At 44.9% G+C, this 19,932-nt stretch overlaps 1 protein-coding gene across 2 annotated transcripts in view; it reads left to right on the forward strand.

The window, feature by feature from the left end:
* The first annotated feature begins 9,918 nt into the window (after positions 1-9,918).
* Positions 9,919-19,932, forward strand: part of zmat4a (zinc finger, matrin-type 4a) — a 41,979-nt gene continuing 31,965 nt past the window's right edge. Inside the window, exons 1-2 of one of the 2 annotated variants that reach the window (XM_057034102.1) lie at positions 9,919-10,092; positions 15,803-15,904. In XM_057034102.1, coding sequence (XP_056890082.1) covers positions 10,012-10,092; positions 15,803-15,904 — 183 coding nt within the window. In that variant the 5' untranslated portion in view covers positions 9,919-10,011. The remainder of the gene's footprint in view (positions 10,093-15,802; positions 15,905-19,932) is intronic. The other variant, XM_057034101.1, reaches the window with a different exon arrangement.

Below are 19,932 nucleotides of genomic sequence, written 5' to 3' on the forward strand. Positions count from 1 at the left end.
GTGGGAAAAGGAAATTCTGAACTCTCTACATTATGGACTTTTCATTTTATGTTGTGTTTCTGTCACCTCCTGACGCTCTACCAGAACAACTGGCCGTCTCACCACACTGACTGGGGTTGGGAGGACAGGAGAACGCTAAGTGAATCGCCATCCACTGTGCACACGGACCACAACTTTTAAACACAGGAAACACAATAAATAAAAGAGAAGAACAGGAAAATGTGTAATTGTTTTAAGTCCCTGTTCATTGTTAAAGCAGAAAGATGTAGGAAAACTGATCAAATATCACAAATGTTCTGCTCCTCAAACATTTTTCACTTGAAATGCTGACAGTTGACGCTGACAACGCATCGGCGATAACCCAAAACTCCAGCGTGTACGTGAAGCTTTGCAGTTGCCTGGTGTTGAAATTTAAGGAAATAGTAAATGTAAAATTCCATCTTTGATACACTGTTTCAGCAGCTTCTGTCCCTGGTTGAGTGTGGATCTTCCACACAGAGCAATGATTAACTGATGAATCTGCATTGATCTGAAGTTCAGACAACAATTTTTTTTAATTAAGGTACAAAATAGTGGACAAAGAGAGTCATAAAAGAACACAACACATGAGACCCAAGAGAGTGAACAGCCAAGGGCCCCTGATGGACCTTAGATGGAGCTGAGGGGTTGAGAACACCCGCTGATCCAGGGCAGCACCACCCAAACATGGATTTAGAGAACAGACCTGGTAGAACCCTGGACATGGACCATGCAGGGTTTGTTGGCACAGAACCCAACTTGATTCTTGGGTAAAGACCACCTAGCTCAGATCTTCAAACCTCTCCATTGTACTTTATCTTACAGAACTGAAGTGAGTTAAGCCTCCAGTGGGCCCCTGCAGGGGAGATTTATGCTAATGCTAAATCTTTTTTACATTAGTAAAGTTAACGTCCAGGCTATCACCATGAATGCTGCTCAGATTCTCACCGTTTGCTCACCTCCACTTTCTGCCAAAGCTCATGAAAAAGAACCCGAGGCTGGTTGGCACCTCTCTGACGGGCCTCTCAAGTCCGGGCACGGTGTTCGACAGCAGCTTGTTCACAACACGTCTGAAGATTTGTGCCTTTGTGTTTGCTCCGATTAAACCAACTTGAAACCACAAGTGGTTGAGAAAACCACTCCTGAAGTGATAGATGGTCTGATGTTCCAGGAGGAGGATTTTTCCAGCTCTCTGTTTACATAGTGCACCTCAGAGGGGAAAAACACCACAGGACCAACAGTTCACGTGCGTGGGCGCTCACACACATTCACTTGAATTCTATTAAGCCATTGACAAATTATGACTAATTCAGATTCTATGTTGAGGATATTTGTGTTTCATGTGCGATCTTCTCCTGACAGCACCTCGCCTTTTGTCTTTTCAGCATTATCAGTTCATCCTGGATCTCAGATCTATAAAGAGCTCTGTTTCTTTTCACATTTCACAGGGGCTTGATGCTACTTGCAGACTCTTAATAGCTGCAAACATTCAAGTATAGAGAATTTAAGGAAACATCAGGGAAGTTTGGGTAAACGTCATTTTTTTCTAGATCAGCTATCTTGCAAATCTTAGCACCAGTGAGTCCGACCAGAGACAATGGTGTAAGGACACCCCTGCCCTGCAGAATGGTTTAGTCCCAACAGGCTAAGACATTCAGTCTTGTTATTTTTTTTCGTGGGTTGCATTTTTGGACTGGTAAAAATCTGAAAATAGTCTAAAATAAGCCCAAATCTGAGACCACCTGTACTGCAGCCTACCAGAGAGGGCAACAGAGAGGTTTTTAGCATCAGTGTTGATGATTCACGACATCTTTCTTTACTCTAATGCAAATAACCAAACCTGAACACAGATACAGAGGAGCCGTTTGTCTTCATTTGTGCCGTTGAACAAATGTGGAATTTGTTCGGAAACATGGAGTTTTTCGACTCCGCCCTGTTTAGTGATGATGTGTCGGACGACAGCGCTGACAGACGCACGGCCTGGATCGCTCCAAAATGAAGAGAAAATAAAGGAGATGTTGACAAATAAGCATTCTGGCACCAAAGTGAAAGAGGATCTGAGGAGGTTGGATGGAGGGATGCATTCCCTCTAAACTCTGTTCTGCTTTGAATTCCAACCTCATTCCAGGATGTTTAGACGTTTGTGAACGTTTTTGTTTTTCCCCGAACATGACCAGGAGCTTACATGGTGAACTTGGAATCAAATGTATCTGTCAAAACATAACCCACAGTCCAGGACCTAATCATAAGAACCAAATGCTAACTTTAGGTTTGGTTGTTCCAGTGCAGACCATTTTAACCATATTGAGTTTTGGTTGGTTTTCTTGTGGTGTCACAGCAGCCGTGTCGCTGAGGTGGGTCCAGGCCTAAATATCGCATTTAATGGTCTTCTTCAGGTCTAAAAGTAAACAAACATTTTCATTTATGACAAAATCGCCTACTGTGTGCTTTGAAATGTGATCTAAAATGTTAAAGCAACGTCCCCCTGGCATGTTGTAGGCAAGCTAACTTTAGCATTAGCCAAGAGGCTCACTACCTCCAGCAAAGCTACAGAATCCTCCAACCAAATAAAAGGTCAACGAGTGTTAAATTAGAAAGGAAATTGACCACAAACAATAAAATGAGGCTGAAGATCAGGTCAGATTGACAGTATTAGACATCCTCTGAAAAAATGGCTGCTGGCGTTTAAAAACGCTTACAAGAAAAGAGCCGTGACACACCTGTGAAAGGGAGCTCAGACGTTCTTGTGTTTTTGTGCACCTTAGAGCCAGATTACAGCTTCACCCACAGGAAGGTCACCTTTGGACACTCCACCTTGATTTATACGTGGTTTTGTCACCCTGATGAGCACGTTTGCACCGGCGGAGGCCTCCGAATCATAAACTGTCACTTATCTTCCCAACAACACCCCGCCTCAGAAATGTTCCTGCTTTGATGTAGACTGACGTAAAGAGAGGAAACCCCCTTGAAAAAAGACAAAATGCCGTTCCGACCTTGAAGGCGGACATAAATCTTAATTATGAGAAACACAGAGTTGGACTGAAGAGGTGTGGGTGGTGTAAGGACATGTTTTTTTTATGTGGAAAAACAGATTTGTGCCTTGTAATCATAACTCAAACATTTACTTTCAGCTATGGAACATAGCATCTATGCAAATTTTTTAATTAACAGAAGACAGCAGATTTTGTTAAAGCAGATTCAGACACTGTTAAAGGAAACACCTGCAACAAAAGAAAAGGTGCATGTTTATGCAAAAACAAGCTGGAATGAATGAATGAATGAATGAATCAATCAATCAATCAATCAATCAATCAATCAATCAATCAATATATATATATAGCATCTGTTACAATCAGAATTGTTTCTAGGCGCTTTACAGAATCCCAGGGCCTGACCCCCAACAACCAACAGTGGCAAGGAAAAACTTCCCTTAAACAGGAAGAAACCTTGATCAGGACCAGGCTCATGTAGGGGGACCATTCTGCTGATGGGGGCTGGGTAGAGAGCGAGGAGAAGGGGGAGGACAGATAGAGGAGAGAATAGGCAGAGATCATGGAAATACATTAATGATAACAAAGTGCTGGTATTGAAATTGAGCGGGTCAGCGGTCAGCATATAGCTATGAATTTGGTGATACCTGTAGATGGATACAGAGAGGAGAGGAGAGGAGAGGAGAGGAGAGGAGAGGAGAGGAGAGGAGAGGAGAGGAGAGGAGAGGAGAGGAGAGGAGAGGAAGCCGCAAATGGGTGACAGAGGCCTGTTAGGTGATCATGTTTCTGGACCCCGCCAGCCTCAGCCTATAGCCGAGAGATCTTAAGACAATTAAGAGATCTTTAACCAAGCTGATGCTCTGGTATTTTGGTTGAAGCTGTGCTAGCCTGTGCTGTCACTTCTGGAAATAGTCATTTTAGGAATGAAAGTTAGTTGTGGAGCAATAGAGGAGAAAATGTATAGCCAGCCAGCTAGCTAGCTTAGCACAAAAGTAAAAATGTGGAAGTACTGTGAACAGAGTTCTGTTAGAGCTGTTTGTGGAATGTGGAACTGTGAAACATGGATGAGTTGATGTTGAGAACAACACAGTCCAGTCGATGTTGCCTTATCATGTCTATCAAGTGTAGAACTCACAGGCCAGATGTCACCATGTGGTGTTTAGGATTAATTATTTCACTATTTTATTTTTACTTTTACATTTACAAAAAAAACCCAATAAATGTGTTTTTATAAAATGGGAACCAGTAAAATCTCTGAATGCTGTATTATTTCTGAGGGGTTTTAATCATAACAGGAAATCGTTGGAATTGATCTGCGGCGCCATCTAGCGGCGGATCACACCTCCTTCTCAGAACCTAATTTAGCTACATCCAAGTGCGTTTTCACAAAAATTCACAGAGAATGATTATTGGAATTAAATACACCAATATCAAAACAAAAAGGTTTAGATTCAAAAACGCTCAAATTCCCTGGAACACTTTTCTCCTCTGTTAAGAATGTTTTGGGCCTTGGCTGTAGTCAAGTCAGCAGTCTGCTTGACCCGGTCCAGGAGAAGTTGAGCTGAGATACTGCTCATATATACAAGCTTCTGTGATTAACTCCACGCACGCTTCCTGCCAAGAACAACCCAGCAGGATCGAGCACCGTGTTCTCCACGTTTGTTCTGGTGGAATGTGCTTCCTGAGTGGAAGCAGCCCTCAGCGCCCGTCTGTGGTTGCTGGAACAGTCAGTGGTGGTTTTGGGATGAAATGCAATCAAATTAGGTGTGGAGGAGTAAATGCTGAGTCCTCCCCCCTCCAGACTCCTCTTTTCGTTCCCTTCATCACAGACATTTTTCAGATTGTTGAACTTCATTTTTGGACAACTTCAAAGCCACTTGGCTCCCAGAAGTTTTAGGTGTGTGCCTGCAGATGCTTTAAAAAATGCAGTAAATGTTCTATTTACGGTTTGAAATCCGCTGCGGTTTCCATGTCTCTGTGACTTGAATGTGATCACAGATACGTTTAGAACTCATTTTGATGTTGCTGGATCGTATGGAAGAAGGATAGTTCCATGTTGGGGACACAAGAGAGCTGTTAGTTATGATATTTTAGACTTTTGTTTTTCATTCAGACTCATCTGAGAGATTTTTTCATATAAATAATGTTTTATTTACTCCTTCATGAAGATGTTTTAAATTCAATCACGCTGTTTATATGCCTATTTTAGTGCAAATACACTGTTGCAATCCTGAGACGTTAAATTAATGCAAATTAATCGTAAATTATGCCCCAAGTTAGAGGCGAGTGTGAACACTGATCTGTTATATCACCAGAATACCCGAAGATGGCGCTGTTGCCTCACACCCAGGCCAGACTCGTTCAGGATCTCACAATTAAAAACAGAAAGGCCTTCATTTTGTCAAAGTTAGTCCCAAAGGACATCGTCGCATGTGAAAGTGGGCGGAGCCTCGCGTCCACGTGACAAAGTGATTGATGGCATGTTTAACTGTATTGATCAGTTGGAGTGGTTCCTATTACATCCACCAGCCTGGGTGATCCTGTACCAACAAGGTGAGCCATTAATTAGCAGCTGTTAGCTCACTGCTAGCTGGTGGAATCTGAAGCTGTGCTGCTTCTCCTAGGAGAAAGCTGCATTAATTAGATGTGTGATGCCAGAAATAATACATAAAATCGCTCATTAAATGAGTGTCATCAATGGTCATTGAATTTCTGGTAGCTAACAGAACCGATTCCTCGACCAATACATCACTAACGTTCCGAGACATTCCTGCTGTTCTGGGCCTTGTTGCGCTAGAACCCTCATCAGTGGCTCTGAAGGGCCGAGGATGAGCGGAGAATAACCAGCAATCCCGTCATGTCAGCGCCGATTTACTATGTCCGTCTACAGCAGCTCCATCACCACGGTGGGGGGGGGGCTGTGTGGACCTGCTGGTCTGGGACAGTGAATCCTGTGATGGACAGCAACAAAACTGCACAAACAAAACCAATGAGCAGGGGAATGGAGGCCAATCAGTTTGATACATCACTCCAGGCCGTGGTCGCCGTCTTCAGCTCAACTGATGCGTTTGTCCTCACGGAGATTTAATTTATCAAATGAGTGGAATGTTTTTCAGCTGGGAGAAGAATTTTATCAGATTCTGCCTCTTCCCCGAGGAACTTTCCTATTCACGTCCCAGTTTTTCGAAATAATTCTTCACATCTAAATTTGGACTCCAGGTTCAGCCCCAGTTTAGAGCCGTAAGAGGTTTTCAGCCACACGATTGTCAAATGTTTTTCTCCTGGTTTGTCCTACCATGATTGAACGCACCATCCCAAACACACCATGATGTCAAAGGCCTGTGTTTTTGGATGTTAAGTTGCCCCTCCTCGCATCGCCCCACCCTGCCCTACATCGCCCCACCCTACATCACCTGGCCCCTCCCCGTGTCACCCCTCCCTGTGTTGCCCCACCCAGTGTCACCCCATCCTGTGTTGCCCTGCTCAGCAGGGTACGCTGAGCTCATGTCAGGGCATCTCCAACAGTCACATCAGCAGATGTGGGGTTTCTGGCAGCAATATGTGAGGACAGAATTTCCTTCAAGGCTTTGGTTTCATCTACAGAACCTACAGAACCCATTAGCAGACGTGAACCATGACTGACCATCCCATTAATTTTGGACGATACAGATGTTCTCCTGGATGACCGCCGAGCTGTTCAGAGGCTGATTCGCTGCTCCCAATTTCACAGGGCCTCAACCACTTTTCCCCTGCGGTCGGAACTCAGCCGAGTTTCCATTGATCTGACCCGTTGGCTGCTGGAAACCTCTAGCTCAGAAAGGTCCATCAGGGCCGACCACCCTGACAGCAATCGTATCAGGAGCAAATGAAGTGAGAAATATCTGTCATGAAGGCATAAATCACAAAGGAAGTGACCTGCAGCAGCTGCAGGAGGAGGAAGGTTTGCAGCCAACAGGAAGTGGGCTGAAGTGGGCCACGTTCTCATGTAATGTGATGCGTGACGCGTGGTTCTGTGGCGTAAAGATGAAGCTACGCGCTATATGCAAATAAATATATGTTGCATGGAATGTGCATGTGTGGACACGCACATGGTTCTTTCATGAGTGCGTATTCAAGTAGGATTATATGCAAACCTACACGTTTCATTAGAGTTCCTCAGAACCACCTTTTCTATCCCAGTTTCATCTATCAAACCAGGAAACATGAATACAAGTTAACTGATGTTTCAGCCCATTTGTGCCCTCACGTGACCTAAGGTTTTACCCTAACTCGACACTTTTGCACTCTAACGGGTCCAGAGGACCAAAGTCCACAGAAGCAGGAGAAGCTTCAGGACCGTTTGGGCTGGTTGCAGTGGGACGCGTCAGCATGTCTGTGCTCCCGTGCGCACATTCACGCTCATTTCCATACAAACACTATTTACACGCCTTCAGCGAGGCCCAGGAATCATTTTAAACAGCCGTGACACGTCCGCACGAGCAGAAACGTCTCTGAAATGGAAATCCTGTTAAATAAAACAGGGATTCATCCGAGTGAACCTTCCATTCATCGCAGCACAGACGCTGGTGAAACAAGAGGATTAACGACAGGAACAGGAGTTAACGGTTGCTGCCGATGAAGACGAGCCCGTTGGCTGTCACAGCGGGGTGCCACTGCCTCGCTGGAGCCTGTCAGCCATCACATGGCAGGCGCAGCCACGGAGAGGAGGACAACACGCCAACATCTGGGCCTGTGCTCCGCAGGCTTCTAATCATGCCTGGGTCGCCTTCTCTGTTAGCGCTTGTTTCTGACCGTAAACCCTGAGGGTCACATCTCTGACGACATCATCAGCCTTCCCTCGACACTCCTCTACCTCCAGCAAACTGATTTTCTCATCAACCCTCCAAGCCCCTCAGACTCGCCACCATCCTATAATTGCAGCACATGCGAGTAATCGTCTGGTGGGTCATTTCAATCAAACCCACGTTGGAGTGCCTGAGTGCGTCCAGACATCTCCACACGCTTACCAGCAGCTCTGCGCCGAATATAAATCAAAGAGCTGCATTATTGAAGAGCCAAGCGAGGGAAGATACAATCAAATTCACTAGTCAACTGTGACAGTCAACTCACAGAATTTAAAGGAGGGGAAAATGCTAAAGCTGCCTTATATTTGACCCGAACGGTCCAGAACTCTTTCATATGGACTCAAGAACAAAACAGCCTCAACAACAACCTGAAGCTGCTGTTTCCTCTAAAGCTTCAGGTAAGAAAGTTGTCATGTCTGTGGAGGCAGTAATAAAACACCTAGAGGTGGCGTGTGATGAAATATTTATTGTGTCATCTGCTCTGTAATGCAATACTGCAGCATGCGCCATTATCCTGTACGCAGCAACATCTCATATCTGAGATATTGACGGAACCACCTTTTCTCTTCACGCACAGCCTTCCTGTTCACTTCCTGTTTCGTTATACGGGGAGACTACCGCGCGAAAGCTAATGCTAATAGCTAATTTGGTCATGTTGCTGCAGGCACCTCCTGGCAACTGGATGTGGAACAAGTCAGAACTCCTTCCTGTCTAAACCTAACTCTGATCACCAATGATGCCATTGAAGGTTATTCACGGTTTGTTTGCGTTGTTGCTTTAGTGCTCAGATACAGCGTCCTCCAGATATTAGCGAACATTAACTTCTTCACTCCGCTCTGTCTTTCTGCCATCCGTCCATCCGTCAGTCTGTCTGCTCTATCACTGAAGTCCTATTTCACCTGTCAAGATGCATCGCTCACAGATAGAGGACATTTATTTCTCGTGATATTCACGATAAATATGGTCCAATGTTTCCTCTTATTGCCTCAATATTTAAAATATCAAAAAGCTTCTTGTGTCCTTTGAAAGTATCAAATCTGTTGCTGACTTTCCCGCCTAGTCTCAGTGTTACCCTCACTGACTGAGTGGTTGCTAGGGGTTACAGGAAATGACCGATAGGATCCTGGCGAGGGTGATGGCCTTGAACCAGGCCAGCCCGGCAGCTTTGTAATGCCTCATTGCAGCCGCCTGCTGCCTTCAGAAGAAAGTCACCTCCTTCAGGCTCCAGCTCAGGAGAAATGTCTTATTCCTCTGGGAGGCTGGTGAAAATGGTATTTCATTACCAGAGGGGGGAGCACCCACGTCCCCACAACCTTTAGGAGTGACCCATATTCTGCTCATGCTCCATCAGATATGTGGGCAGCGAGGATTCGAGGTTTTAGGAAATTGTCTACAAGAGGAAGCCTTTGATGTTCAACCCCTCCTCCATCTCGTAGACGGGGAATCTCTTCCACTGGGTAAAGAAAAGAGTCCAACCTGGGTTAGAGCTTCTCACAGCTCCATTTCCTACCCGTGAGTTTGGTGTTTTGCTCACATGGAGTAGTTGACCCCATTCATGGCACTGACCCCTCATGGTTGTTGATGTTTTAACAGCGCCACCGTCTGGACCTGAGCCCCCCATCCCCACCCCCCAAATGAATTCTGACCCAATATAGTGACCTAGTTAATAGAACCTAAGCAGAAACATTCAAGCAGAGTTACTGAGATCATTTTTAATTTAAAAATTACATTTGCCTAAAAGCCATATTGAAAAATCGTGTTTTGCATTTTTTTACACTCTTCATTTTTCATAGCCCAGAAGGTATTTTCATTTCATTAACTAAGATTTTTTACTCATATATGTTTTTTCTTATTTTATCTGATATCTTATCAGTCTACATGTTTAATCAATAATATCAGATTCTATATCACCAAATTTAGACTAGAAATTACATTTATTCCATAAATCCTGAGCTCGCTCTCGCGTGTGCGTGCGCGCGTTTGGGTTCTGGTGCAGGACACCAGCTAACGCGGGTGAGTGAACGCGCGCAGCGCGGCCAATGGCAGCGCGGCGGGGCGGAGCGCGGCCGCGCGTCGTACTACCGCGCGGCAGAAGCGCCGCCAGCAGCAGACGCGCCTCCCGCTCTGCGCCGTCACCAGTCAGCAGCCTCCTCCGTTTCATGGATTATACAGTATCCCTCCAACATCAGCTGGCGGTGTTCCCGACGCACGTCTATCAGGGCTACAGCGTGGAGTTACAGGTACTTTCATCCCGCCTGTGGCTTCTGCGGCTGCCGCGTCTCTCTGCTGAGGAGGAGCGTGCGCGCCTGCGTTGTCTGACTTTATGTTGACGATTCTTTGTTGGAAAATCATAGTTGTCGTGTTGCATACTGATGCTTGTCCTCGATGAAATCACTGTTGTTGTTGCTGCGGTCAACTGGGGGGGCTGTTCTCCAATACCGTGCGAAGGTGTCGATACACGATGTCGGGGTTGAAGTTCAGTATTCACAGAGAGAATTCCATCATCCTCCTCAGCATGACGATGGAGTGTAAACAGAACACCTGTCCGGCAGCAGGACGCTTCCGCCAAGGTGACATTAGAGGTGAAACAAGCAAAGCAAGAAAATAAAGACACAGAAGCCGAGCTCAGAAAATCACAGACTTTAGTCACGAAGTTGCAACTTTATTGGTATATGTTCAGGAAACTCCCAGGGAAAACTGCCTTTCTCTTCTTTTTGATGCATCAAGACCACAAAAAGAGAATATAATGTAAAAACTGTGTGGTAAGGGGTCTTTTTCGTGCAGATCTCTTTTATATCAATGTCCCAGTTTATTGTCCTTATATTTTGGGGGAAATTTGTTTTTGATCTTTTACTTTTTCCTGACGGTACAACGTTTTGACCGTTTCCTCTGACTCTGGCCCAGCCAGCAGCAGCTCTTTTCTCTGCTCTTTTATCCGAATTTACTGAGTAAATTCGCTGTTTGCTTTTGACTCGTTGGTCATGGCACCACCTTCAAATATGTCAAATAGTCAATTGCCTGAGTGACCATCAATAGAAACTGTAATTTTTAATTTTCAGAAAAGCAGCAGATCTTTTCTGTGCGCGATCCGTGCGCGATATTCCAGTTTAAAAGCTCTCGTCCTCTCTGCCCGGGTTTTGCAGGGGAGCGTGCAGATCACCTCTCGACCAGCAGGGGTCTCCGTCTTAGCACGTCTGGAGCTTCTTCACCAAAACAACAACCATTTCCAAACAAACTCATCATATCTTAAACATTTCCGGTGGCTCTTCCAGCCCCTCAAGCCAGCTTCTATTTTGAGCCTCAAGTGGGAGAAAGCAACATTTATTTTCCTCCATCTGCCTTCTGAGCGTCTGTGACAGCTATAAATATCAGAGTTTGCAGCTTTCACGTCATCAATAATTGTTTGATGTTATTACCTTCTGTTGCCTTTGTGCAGAAGTTTGGAGCTCTTCCATCCACATTATTCAGATCTTGGAGAGGAACTTTATAAATAGACCATTCACACACCTTCGCATTGATTAAGTTTGTATAATAATACTTTACAGTCTGATTTGGACATCATTTTTTTAATCCTGCAGATTAGAGGAGATGATTCAATGCCCTTCCTGCTGGTGTTTCAGTGCCCAACAAGGACAGACCACAAACTTCTTTCTTCTCCATTAGCTGGAGATTAGATTATCTCTGTGGTCCAGCAGAACCAGGTTCCAGCACTAGGGAGTGAAGATGTTTCTCTCACATGGATTTCACAGTGCTTCTCCTTTGGTTGGGTTGAAAAATGGGTGGATAAAGATGATGAGGAAGCTGGATGTGAGTGAGCTAACAGTTCTGTGGGTGTTGACACATCTAGAGCAGATGTTCTGAAAGGTGTCGACTGTTCGTGACCCTCATTCTCTCAGGAAAAAACAGAATGAAGTTCTGAATTAACTTAACAGCCTGATGATTAGAGTTTAAACTCTGATGGAATCTGATGAAATCTATGTTTTGCCATGTAAACTCTTCTAAAACTCAAACTTGCCCAACATTTTGGATCAAATGCACCCATCAGATCCGTGTGGGCCGGACTTCTCAGCAGTTTAGCTTTAGCTGCTTCAACAGGTCTGCGCTGTAATTCTTTGCTGGCATCAGATTATTTGTCTTTGTTGCTCTGACTAAATCAAATATGTCTCATTAGGCCGACCACAATTTTATTGTCACGCAGACTCAACATTTGCCCTAAATGGCTGTGCTGGCAGAACACCAGCCTGACCAAATCACTGAAGAGCAGACAGGCTTCCCAGAGCACCAGCTAACGGTTCCACATCTGTAGACGCCGGTCACGAACACAACACACAACACATGAGGCAGTGTTCTGACTTCCTGTGGCCTAGAAATTATACAGTGGCAGATAGACAAAGCCGGGTCAGAACACAGAAGCCTGGGAGCAGGCAGGAAGAGTCAGGAAGAGTCTGGGAGCAGGCAGGAAGAGTCAGGAAGAGTCTGGGAGTAGGCAGGAAGAGTCAGGAAGAGTCTGGGAGCAGGCACAAAGAGTGGGGAAGGGTCTGGGAGCAGGCAGGAAAAGTCTGGGAGCAGGCAGGAAGAGTCAGGAAGAGTCTGGGAGTAGGCAGGAAGAGTCAGGAATCAGTAAGAAAGAGTCTTTGAGCAGTCTGGAAGTCAGGAATAGTCTGATAGCAGTAAGGAAGAGTTTGGAAGAGTTGGTTCTGAGAGAATTTTGAGATGATATTTTTTAAAGTTTATGACCTTCATCGATGCCTAAAGCAGCTGATGCTGATGTTTTTTCCTCCTTCATGATTTGATATATAACAGATAAAGGATGCATTTTTACTCTGCCCGGGGAGACAGAGGAAGGTCTTCACCCCATCATCCTCAGTGTGTGTTCATTCCACAAGAGATCCTGTGGAACCGCAGGATGTTCTTCAACTATAACTTCAACTTCAAATTCATCTTGGTGGAAATTTAAAAATTCCAGCAGCACATTAAAAAAAAATAGAGAATGAGGATGAGGTTATTGCATCAAATAAATTGCATCAAAGTGTCCATTTCTGTGTGTGCATGTATTGCACAAGTAAGTGGAAAATAGCTAACCCTCCCTTCCCAACTTTCCAAGTTCTACCAACTCTTGTGAATTTAGAGCAACCTGGCATTTGATTCTGGATTGTTAACCTACTCTAACTGAGCTTAAAGACCATCTCTGCAGACATAAATGAATAAATAAACCTGTTCTTCATCTGTAGAGGGATTAGCAGGCCTTTGTGTTCACCTCCAGGCTGCTTTATGAGCTGCGGACTGGCAAGTAACTAGCGTCACGTTTTCAATTAACAGCTGCTCAGATTTATGGCCACGGTGCCGCCACATCAAACTGCTGATGAACTTTATTCGAAACAACTACAGATACGTTCTAAGCAAGTTTTAGTTCTGGATTCTGTTGGTCATGTGACCTGATCACTGAGAACAAGGGTCACATGACTTGTGGCCACACGGAGCCTCCAATCTGCTCAGAGGTGTGTGTGAACGATGTAGTGTGATGGACCCTCAGCACCTCCCTGACCCATAAGGGGCAGTTTAGACGATTCATTTATTCTCCAGAGTGGCTTTGGTTCAGGCTCCGCCCCCTCGGCCACCCATTCATTACATTAATGGATTTCACTGTCAGATGCTCGGCTGTAATTGCGAGCGGTTGACTCTCCTCTAAATCAGACGCCCAGAAAAAATGCTCATTTTCATCTGGAGTAACTAGATCAAGCGGTGACACAATCATAAACCCACCGGCTGTTTTCTGCAGTTCGGTCATCAGTATCTGATCTTTAAAGACCAGCTCTCCTAGCACAGGAAGAGATTGCACTGGAAATGACACCAGCAGAAGGACAGCTCCATTCTCACGTCCCAGTCTGGTCTGAGACCCGAGCAGAGAATCAACCACAACCAACCGGAGCTGCACGACGGGAAGAAACAAAACTGATGCATCAGTGATGGAGAGGAGGAGATGATGAAGGTCAGCACAGTAGATGCTGCTACCAACAAAGGGCAACTTTAATTCTTAAAGACAGCATGCACACGTAGGCACGCACGTACGCAGGCAGGATTATTTCAGGGGTTTTGCTGATATTCAGCTGCTGGAGCCAAATTACATCAAAACAAACCAAGAAAACACTAAATCACAGAACAGCCGTGAAATTGAAATTGTAACAAGAAAAGAATCTCAAGCTCCTTTATAGTAAAAGATAAATAAAACTGGCAAAACACAAAAAAGGAAAAGGACACAAGTTTCGTTTGTGTTGTTCTGTGGAATCAGAAGGATAAAAGTGTCGACACTGATTTATTTATCAATCTGTTCCTGCAGAACTTCGTCACTGGGCTGTCGTGTTTAGCTTAAGAAACCTCACGTACACGAGAAAATGGTTTAAAAGAGCGGTGATGCTGATAACAACTGTTCCTGCTGTTCCAGGAACATGAAGAACCAGCAGCACCACTTTTATTCATCTGCCCACCAAAGTCTCATCTATAAAATGAAGTAATGCACCAAGACCACGGACAAGCTGATCCTTCTGGTCACTCCGATCATTTGGATCCATCTAAAAAAAAGTCAGCTAAAGATGCTGAAATCAGGAGCATTTGTTGACTTTTACCTCACAGTAACTCTGTTGATGTTTCCTGGTTGGTGTAAGGAGGACGCGTGAATCAAACACAGAAGAAGCAACAACCACAGGAAACGCAATAGCCTTTCAAAATACAGGTGAGACAACATTGAAGTGAGAAGAGCCTTGGAAGTCAGAGGTGGCGAAAAAGCTCTGCAAACCTGCATGAAACAACATCTGCTCAGGAAACACGCAGAGGATCTCAGCGTCCCGCTAACTGAAACCAAGCACCTTTAGCAGTACCTTTTAGTTAGAGCAGGAGAATTCAGTGCAGAATGTCAGATATGTGCACGTGGACACACAAAAGTCATCGAGGTTTAAAATTCTTTTTTTTTTTTTAACTTTAGTGCTCTTTAGAGTGCAATTTAGCCAATTGTGGGCCTGTCCAATAAAACACAGCAAGTATTTACTTCACTTGAACAAGAGGAAACCTGGAGCAGAATAACGCTCAGATGGGGTCCCACCTGAGGATGGACAGAGGAGCAGAGGAGGAGAAGAGGAGTTGAGCAGAAAGATGAGAGGAAGAGACACTGGCAAGAAGCCGTGAGGACGAATCGGCTGTTTGTCCCTGAAGGCAGCACATTCCTCCTTTGTCTTTAATGTTAAAACAACAGAAACAAACAGCCCTTATTTATTCATTGTTGTCAAATGTCATTTTGGCTGAGCAACCCGAAGTTTCAGGCGGTTTGAGATGAAATGTTTCTGAGTCATTACTTGCAAAAGCTGCTCAGTGTCTGTCACTAACTTAAATGCTTGACGTAATGAAATATTGATTAGCGCTTATGCAAGTATGAAATGAAATTATTGTTTGCTTGCTGGATTTTGCTGGTGTAGATTGTTTCTCCTCCTCACTGGGCCAGAGAGGGAGGCTCTGGGACAAAGATTTAACTGTCTGGCCTCATGTGCAGGATATGGCTTCTGTTCATTTGTGCAGATTTAGAATCGATTTAGAATAGATTTGTGCAGATTTATAATTCATTAATAATGGTACATACGTGAAATAATTAGAATCCATGTTGTTTTAATGTAATTTGATTTGAGAAAGATATTTGTTGAACCCCTGTATGGATTCTAGAATGTTGCTCCTTCTACTGTGACCCTGAACCGACAAACATAGTTTGAGAACCTGGAATATGAGGCAGCTTTTCTACAACCAGTCACTAGGGTGGTCTATCAGTGATGTAATCACTAAGTCAAGCCCTCATCTGCAGTTTTACACATTTTTCTTTGAGATTTGAGCTGAGCTTCAGTCTTTGGACACCTCACCTCAGATGTCCTCGGCTCACGTCCGGTTCTAACTGTTTGTGTCCTCCTCCAGATGAAGTCAACAGAGGTGGACCAGGGGCTTTTCACAGACAGCTACTGCAAAGTGTGCAGCGCTCAGCTCATCTCCGAGTCCCAGCGGGTCGCCCATTATGAGGTGAGGACGCCCACTCACATGACCTCCCACCACATTCCACACTTTGTCTGACTGAATGAGAGGCTCACGACCCCCGGAGAGGCTTCATGGGTCCCAACACCTGAGCCCTGCAGCTGACAGTCACACAGCACACCTGAGTGGAGCCACTTATTTATTCCATCAAACCTTAATGATGGAAACAGAAGAACAATATCAGCAACATTTGAAATTCGTGCTCCAATGATAAAGATACTTTTAAAAGAAAACAGCTTCATTCAAATGTTCTGTGCTCAGAGTAAACAAGCCAAGTATGTCTAAATGCTTTAAATTCACACTATGTGGATGAAGCTTTTCAGAAAAAATGTGTAAGAATACATTCACAAAGAGATAAAGGCGAGCGATGAGTCAGAATTGAGTACTTGACATTTCCATTCGTTAGCTCGTTAGCGTGACGTCTCCAGCTGGAGGAACAGTAAAACCCTTTTTTATTCTTGTTTTACGTGTTATTGCTGGATCTGATTCTGCTCTCGGGATCGTGTTTACACCACTAACGGGCTTGTTAGCATTAGCTGCTGCAGATGGGAGCTGCAGAAGAGAGCTGAATTGTGCCTTCAGATGTGGATTCACAGTTAAAAAACCTTCCTGCATTGTCGGCACCTCCAGCTCTGCAGCTGATGCCAGTTCTGCTGCTGCAGCTTCTTAAATGCTTAAGTTCTGCTCTTCTTCGGGATTTATATCTGACTTGGAATTACTGCTTTCTACAGAATCCTTGCTGTTTCATTGTGAGTGTTCCAGCCATTCGAGTTGCAGCTCTGTGATGGTTTTAATGTCTGCCTATTAAAGCCTGATGAACCAAACCCACATGGCTCCATCAGCTTGAGCTTAACGGGCCCGTGAAGACCGCAGTCCTCACTGATCTCCACGACGGAACCTTCTGGGTTATGAAATCAACATAAAATTTCAACTTCTTCCTGTTCAAGTTTTCTTGACTTTGCCTTCAACTTATCCTCTTAAGGAGTCAGAGCTCCTGCAGGGCATTCTGCACCAACAGGAAAAACTGCATCGTTCTTCAGGGCACGGCAGGAGACAGGAAGTGGCTGCACCATCTCAGATGAAATATTTATTTTGTTATTGTGTGAATGCTGAAAGCAGCACTTGGCTGTTGCCTCCTGGAGAGGAGGAATATTTGGGTTCTGCTCCTAATGCATGCTGACGTGTGTGAGCCGTACAGACGACAGCGAGAACTTGAGATGGAGGAAGTGCTGCGCAAACTTTCAGAGGGCAAGGCCGAGGCTTGGAAGCTTTGTCTTTTTCCTCTTCTTCCTCGTTTGCAGCTTGAATCTTTGAAGTGGCAGCAAACATCTCTGGCCGCTTTGATGAATATTGAGCCTGTGATATAAATGAAGTCTCTGAGGAGAAGCTGACAGGATGTGAAGCCGGAGCTGAAGAGCTCTAATCGTCCCTGATGTGTATCTCAGTATCAGAACAGCTCAGATCTGAAATCTTCCTCTGTAGATTGGAATAGAGCGTGTCACCGTTACAGCTGTTGTGTCATCTGAAGAAGAGCCTTCCTTAGAGATGAAATGTTTGTGTTTTAATGGTGGATCTGCAGATGTCAGGGTTCATCCACACAAACGTAATGAAGGCCGACATGCAGCAGATTTATGAAACCAGTGTAAAAGTGGGAGAGTAAAAAGAGCGCCGATGGTGACATCACGTGTGGATTCAAATGTGTTTTTAGGCCAAAGCAAGCCATTTCAGTGTTAATCCTGTAGGTTGGTTTGCTCATTCTCCCCACATTAACATCATCACTGTCATTCAGCTTTTAATGGAATTCTAAACTGTGGTCCTGTGATGCTGGAGCCTGGAGATGTAATTGATCTTTAAAACCAGCCATTCAAACACAGCAAAGCCGGCTCGGCTCTGCGGAGGGGATCAGAACCGCCACAGTTCAAAGGCTCTGGCGGCTCAGGCTAATTTATGCATCCATCTCTTTGAATGTTGCACTGAGCTGCAGCATCTCCTGATGGGCTCGCAAACGCTTCGGAAGAGCCACTTCTGGATCAGAGAAAATAGAACAGCGGGTGACCCGACAATGCTCCGTAGTGAGACGTGGGATTAGAAATGCACGTGTGCAGGTAGGATGTGGAGGAAGCACGTTCATCACAACAACGAAGCAAACGCAGGTGTGAACAAACGCATCCATCCTAACACCATCAGCTTCTCTTTCCCAGCAGACGGCACTCCAACACCTCAGTGTTCAGATCAGAGGAACCTTCATGTGTGTAGGTGTCAGCCATTGTGAGCCACTGATATGGGATTGGAGATCCTCCAGCTGCTCTGGAGGTCAGCGCTGAGCTCAACAGCTACTACGTGGCCACTGTGATCGAGCTTCTTCAATCGAGCTCCAGATCTTCCTTCTGCTCCTCAGAGTTCAGGTCTTCACATTATCAAAACAGCAGATGTTTGTGGTAGAACGTGCATGTTTGTCACTGTCACAAACTGATATTTATTTACTTGTCTTGTGGGCCAAAAGGCCACATTTGCAGAACATGATTGAGAGTCCACACTTTCAGAGACTGAAGACATTTATCTTTAGCTGTGCTAAATGTCGCTTTCTGCTGCCGAAGATTTACAGTCTGCTGGAGCACTTTGCCTGAGGGGCAAATCTTAATGGCAAAAAACAAGAATAGAAAAGACAGTGCTTTTAATTTATGTCCACTAGTTTTGGAGCTCTGCTGTTGATAGTTAGATAGCTTAGTTAGATAGCTGCATTTATTCATGCAGATGTTTCTCCAGACTCTGCAGATCTGAAGAACGAAACCCTCTTCTTCATTTTCATAATTACTTTTGCTGCTGTTCACAGCAGCAAGTGTCTGTCAGGCTGAGAGGATCAGTGCAGGCTGAGGTTTATTTAAAGACTCAAACCTTCTTTTCTCAGCAGCAGTTGATGCCTCAGGGAGGAACAGGAGAACATGTGACCAGCAGCTCAACATCTAAATCATCTAATTACCTGATTCAGCTGCTTTTGTCCGTGTTTGAGGACTTCCTGTGAGTGTCCAACACATTCGCAGACTTTCAAGTTACCCCTCATGAGTGCAAGCTAGGATGTGGGTGGGGCAACCAGGCCCATGGGTGCTCCATCATCTGCTCACGCTGGCACCGCTACCTCGGGAACCGTCACAACGTCAAAATGTTCTGCAGAACTGGGTTTAAAACATTTTTACTTGAATTCTGTTTCTCCTGACTGATGTTGCTCCAACATGACCTTTTACAGCCTTCAGTTGAACAAACAGTGAGCATCTGCCCCTCCCACCTCTGCCGCCACAACTTCAGTGGCCTCAACGCCAACTGGCAGCACGTGGGCGCAGGACTGCGTGTCGGTTATTGATGAGCTAATCTGCATTTTCCATTCCCGCTCTGTTTGACCTTTGTAAATATTGATTTTTTGGAGGGGGAGAGGATTAGTGAAGCTCAGGAGCTCAGTGTGAGTACTCACAGTTGCCCTCCAGTTCAGATGGGAAACACAGCAGAGCCTCGCTGTCATCAGCACGAGTGTTGGCAGCATCGTTGGTAACGAAGTCACGGTGTGGATGATGCCAGTACTCCGACAGATAAGAGTATAACTCTTCTCTCCTGATGAGAAATGTTGCTTCTTGCTGCTGTCATCACTTAAAACTGTGATAAATAAAGAAAGTAGTTAAGACGATCCCTCCTTAATTACTCCTCCTGCTTCATTAGACCCCTGAAGTCTCCTCACAGTTTCAGGGTCTCTTAGAGGCTGTTTCTTGTCTGCAGCTCTCCCATCCATCATCTCCTGTCAGTTTCATGGGCTCCGGGGTTAATGGGATGGAAATATTAGCCATTTGAAGTGCTGACAGAAAATAATCTTCAATAGTGAAATGAGACTGAATCACCCTGTTGGCTGCTGATATTTGAAGAGTTCCAGAAGTTAGCTGTTAGTTCTGGTTGGTGTGGAGAGGAAAAGACATATCAGAGAAAAACAAACATATCCATTATATTTCACCCTGACTTCTTCAGTGGTCACA

Source organism: Takifugu flavidus, chromosome 5 (assembly GCF_003711565.1).
Source record: "Takifugu flavidus isolate HTHZ2018 chromosome 5, ASM371156v2, whole genome shotgun sequence".
In the NCBI taxonomy this organism is placed as follows: domain Eukaryota; kingdom Metazoa; phylum Chordata; class Actinopteri; order Tetraodontiformes; family Tetraodontidae; genus Takifugu; species Takifugu flavidus.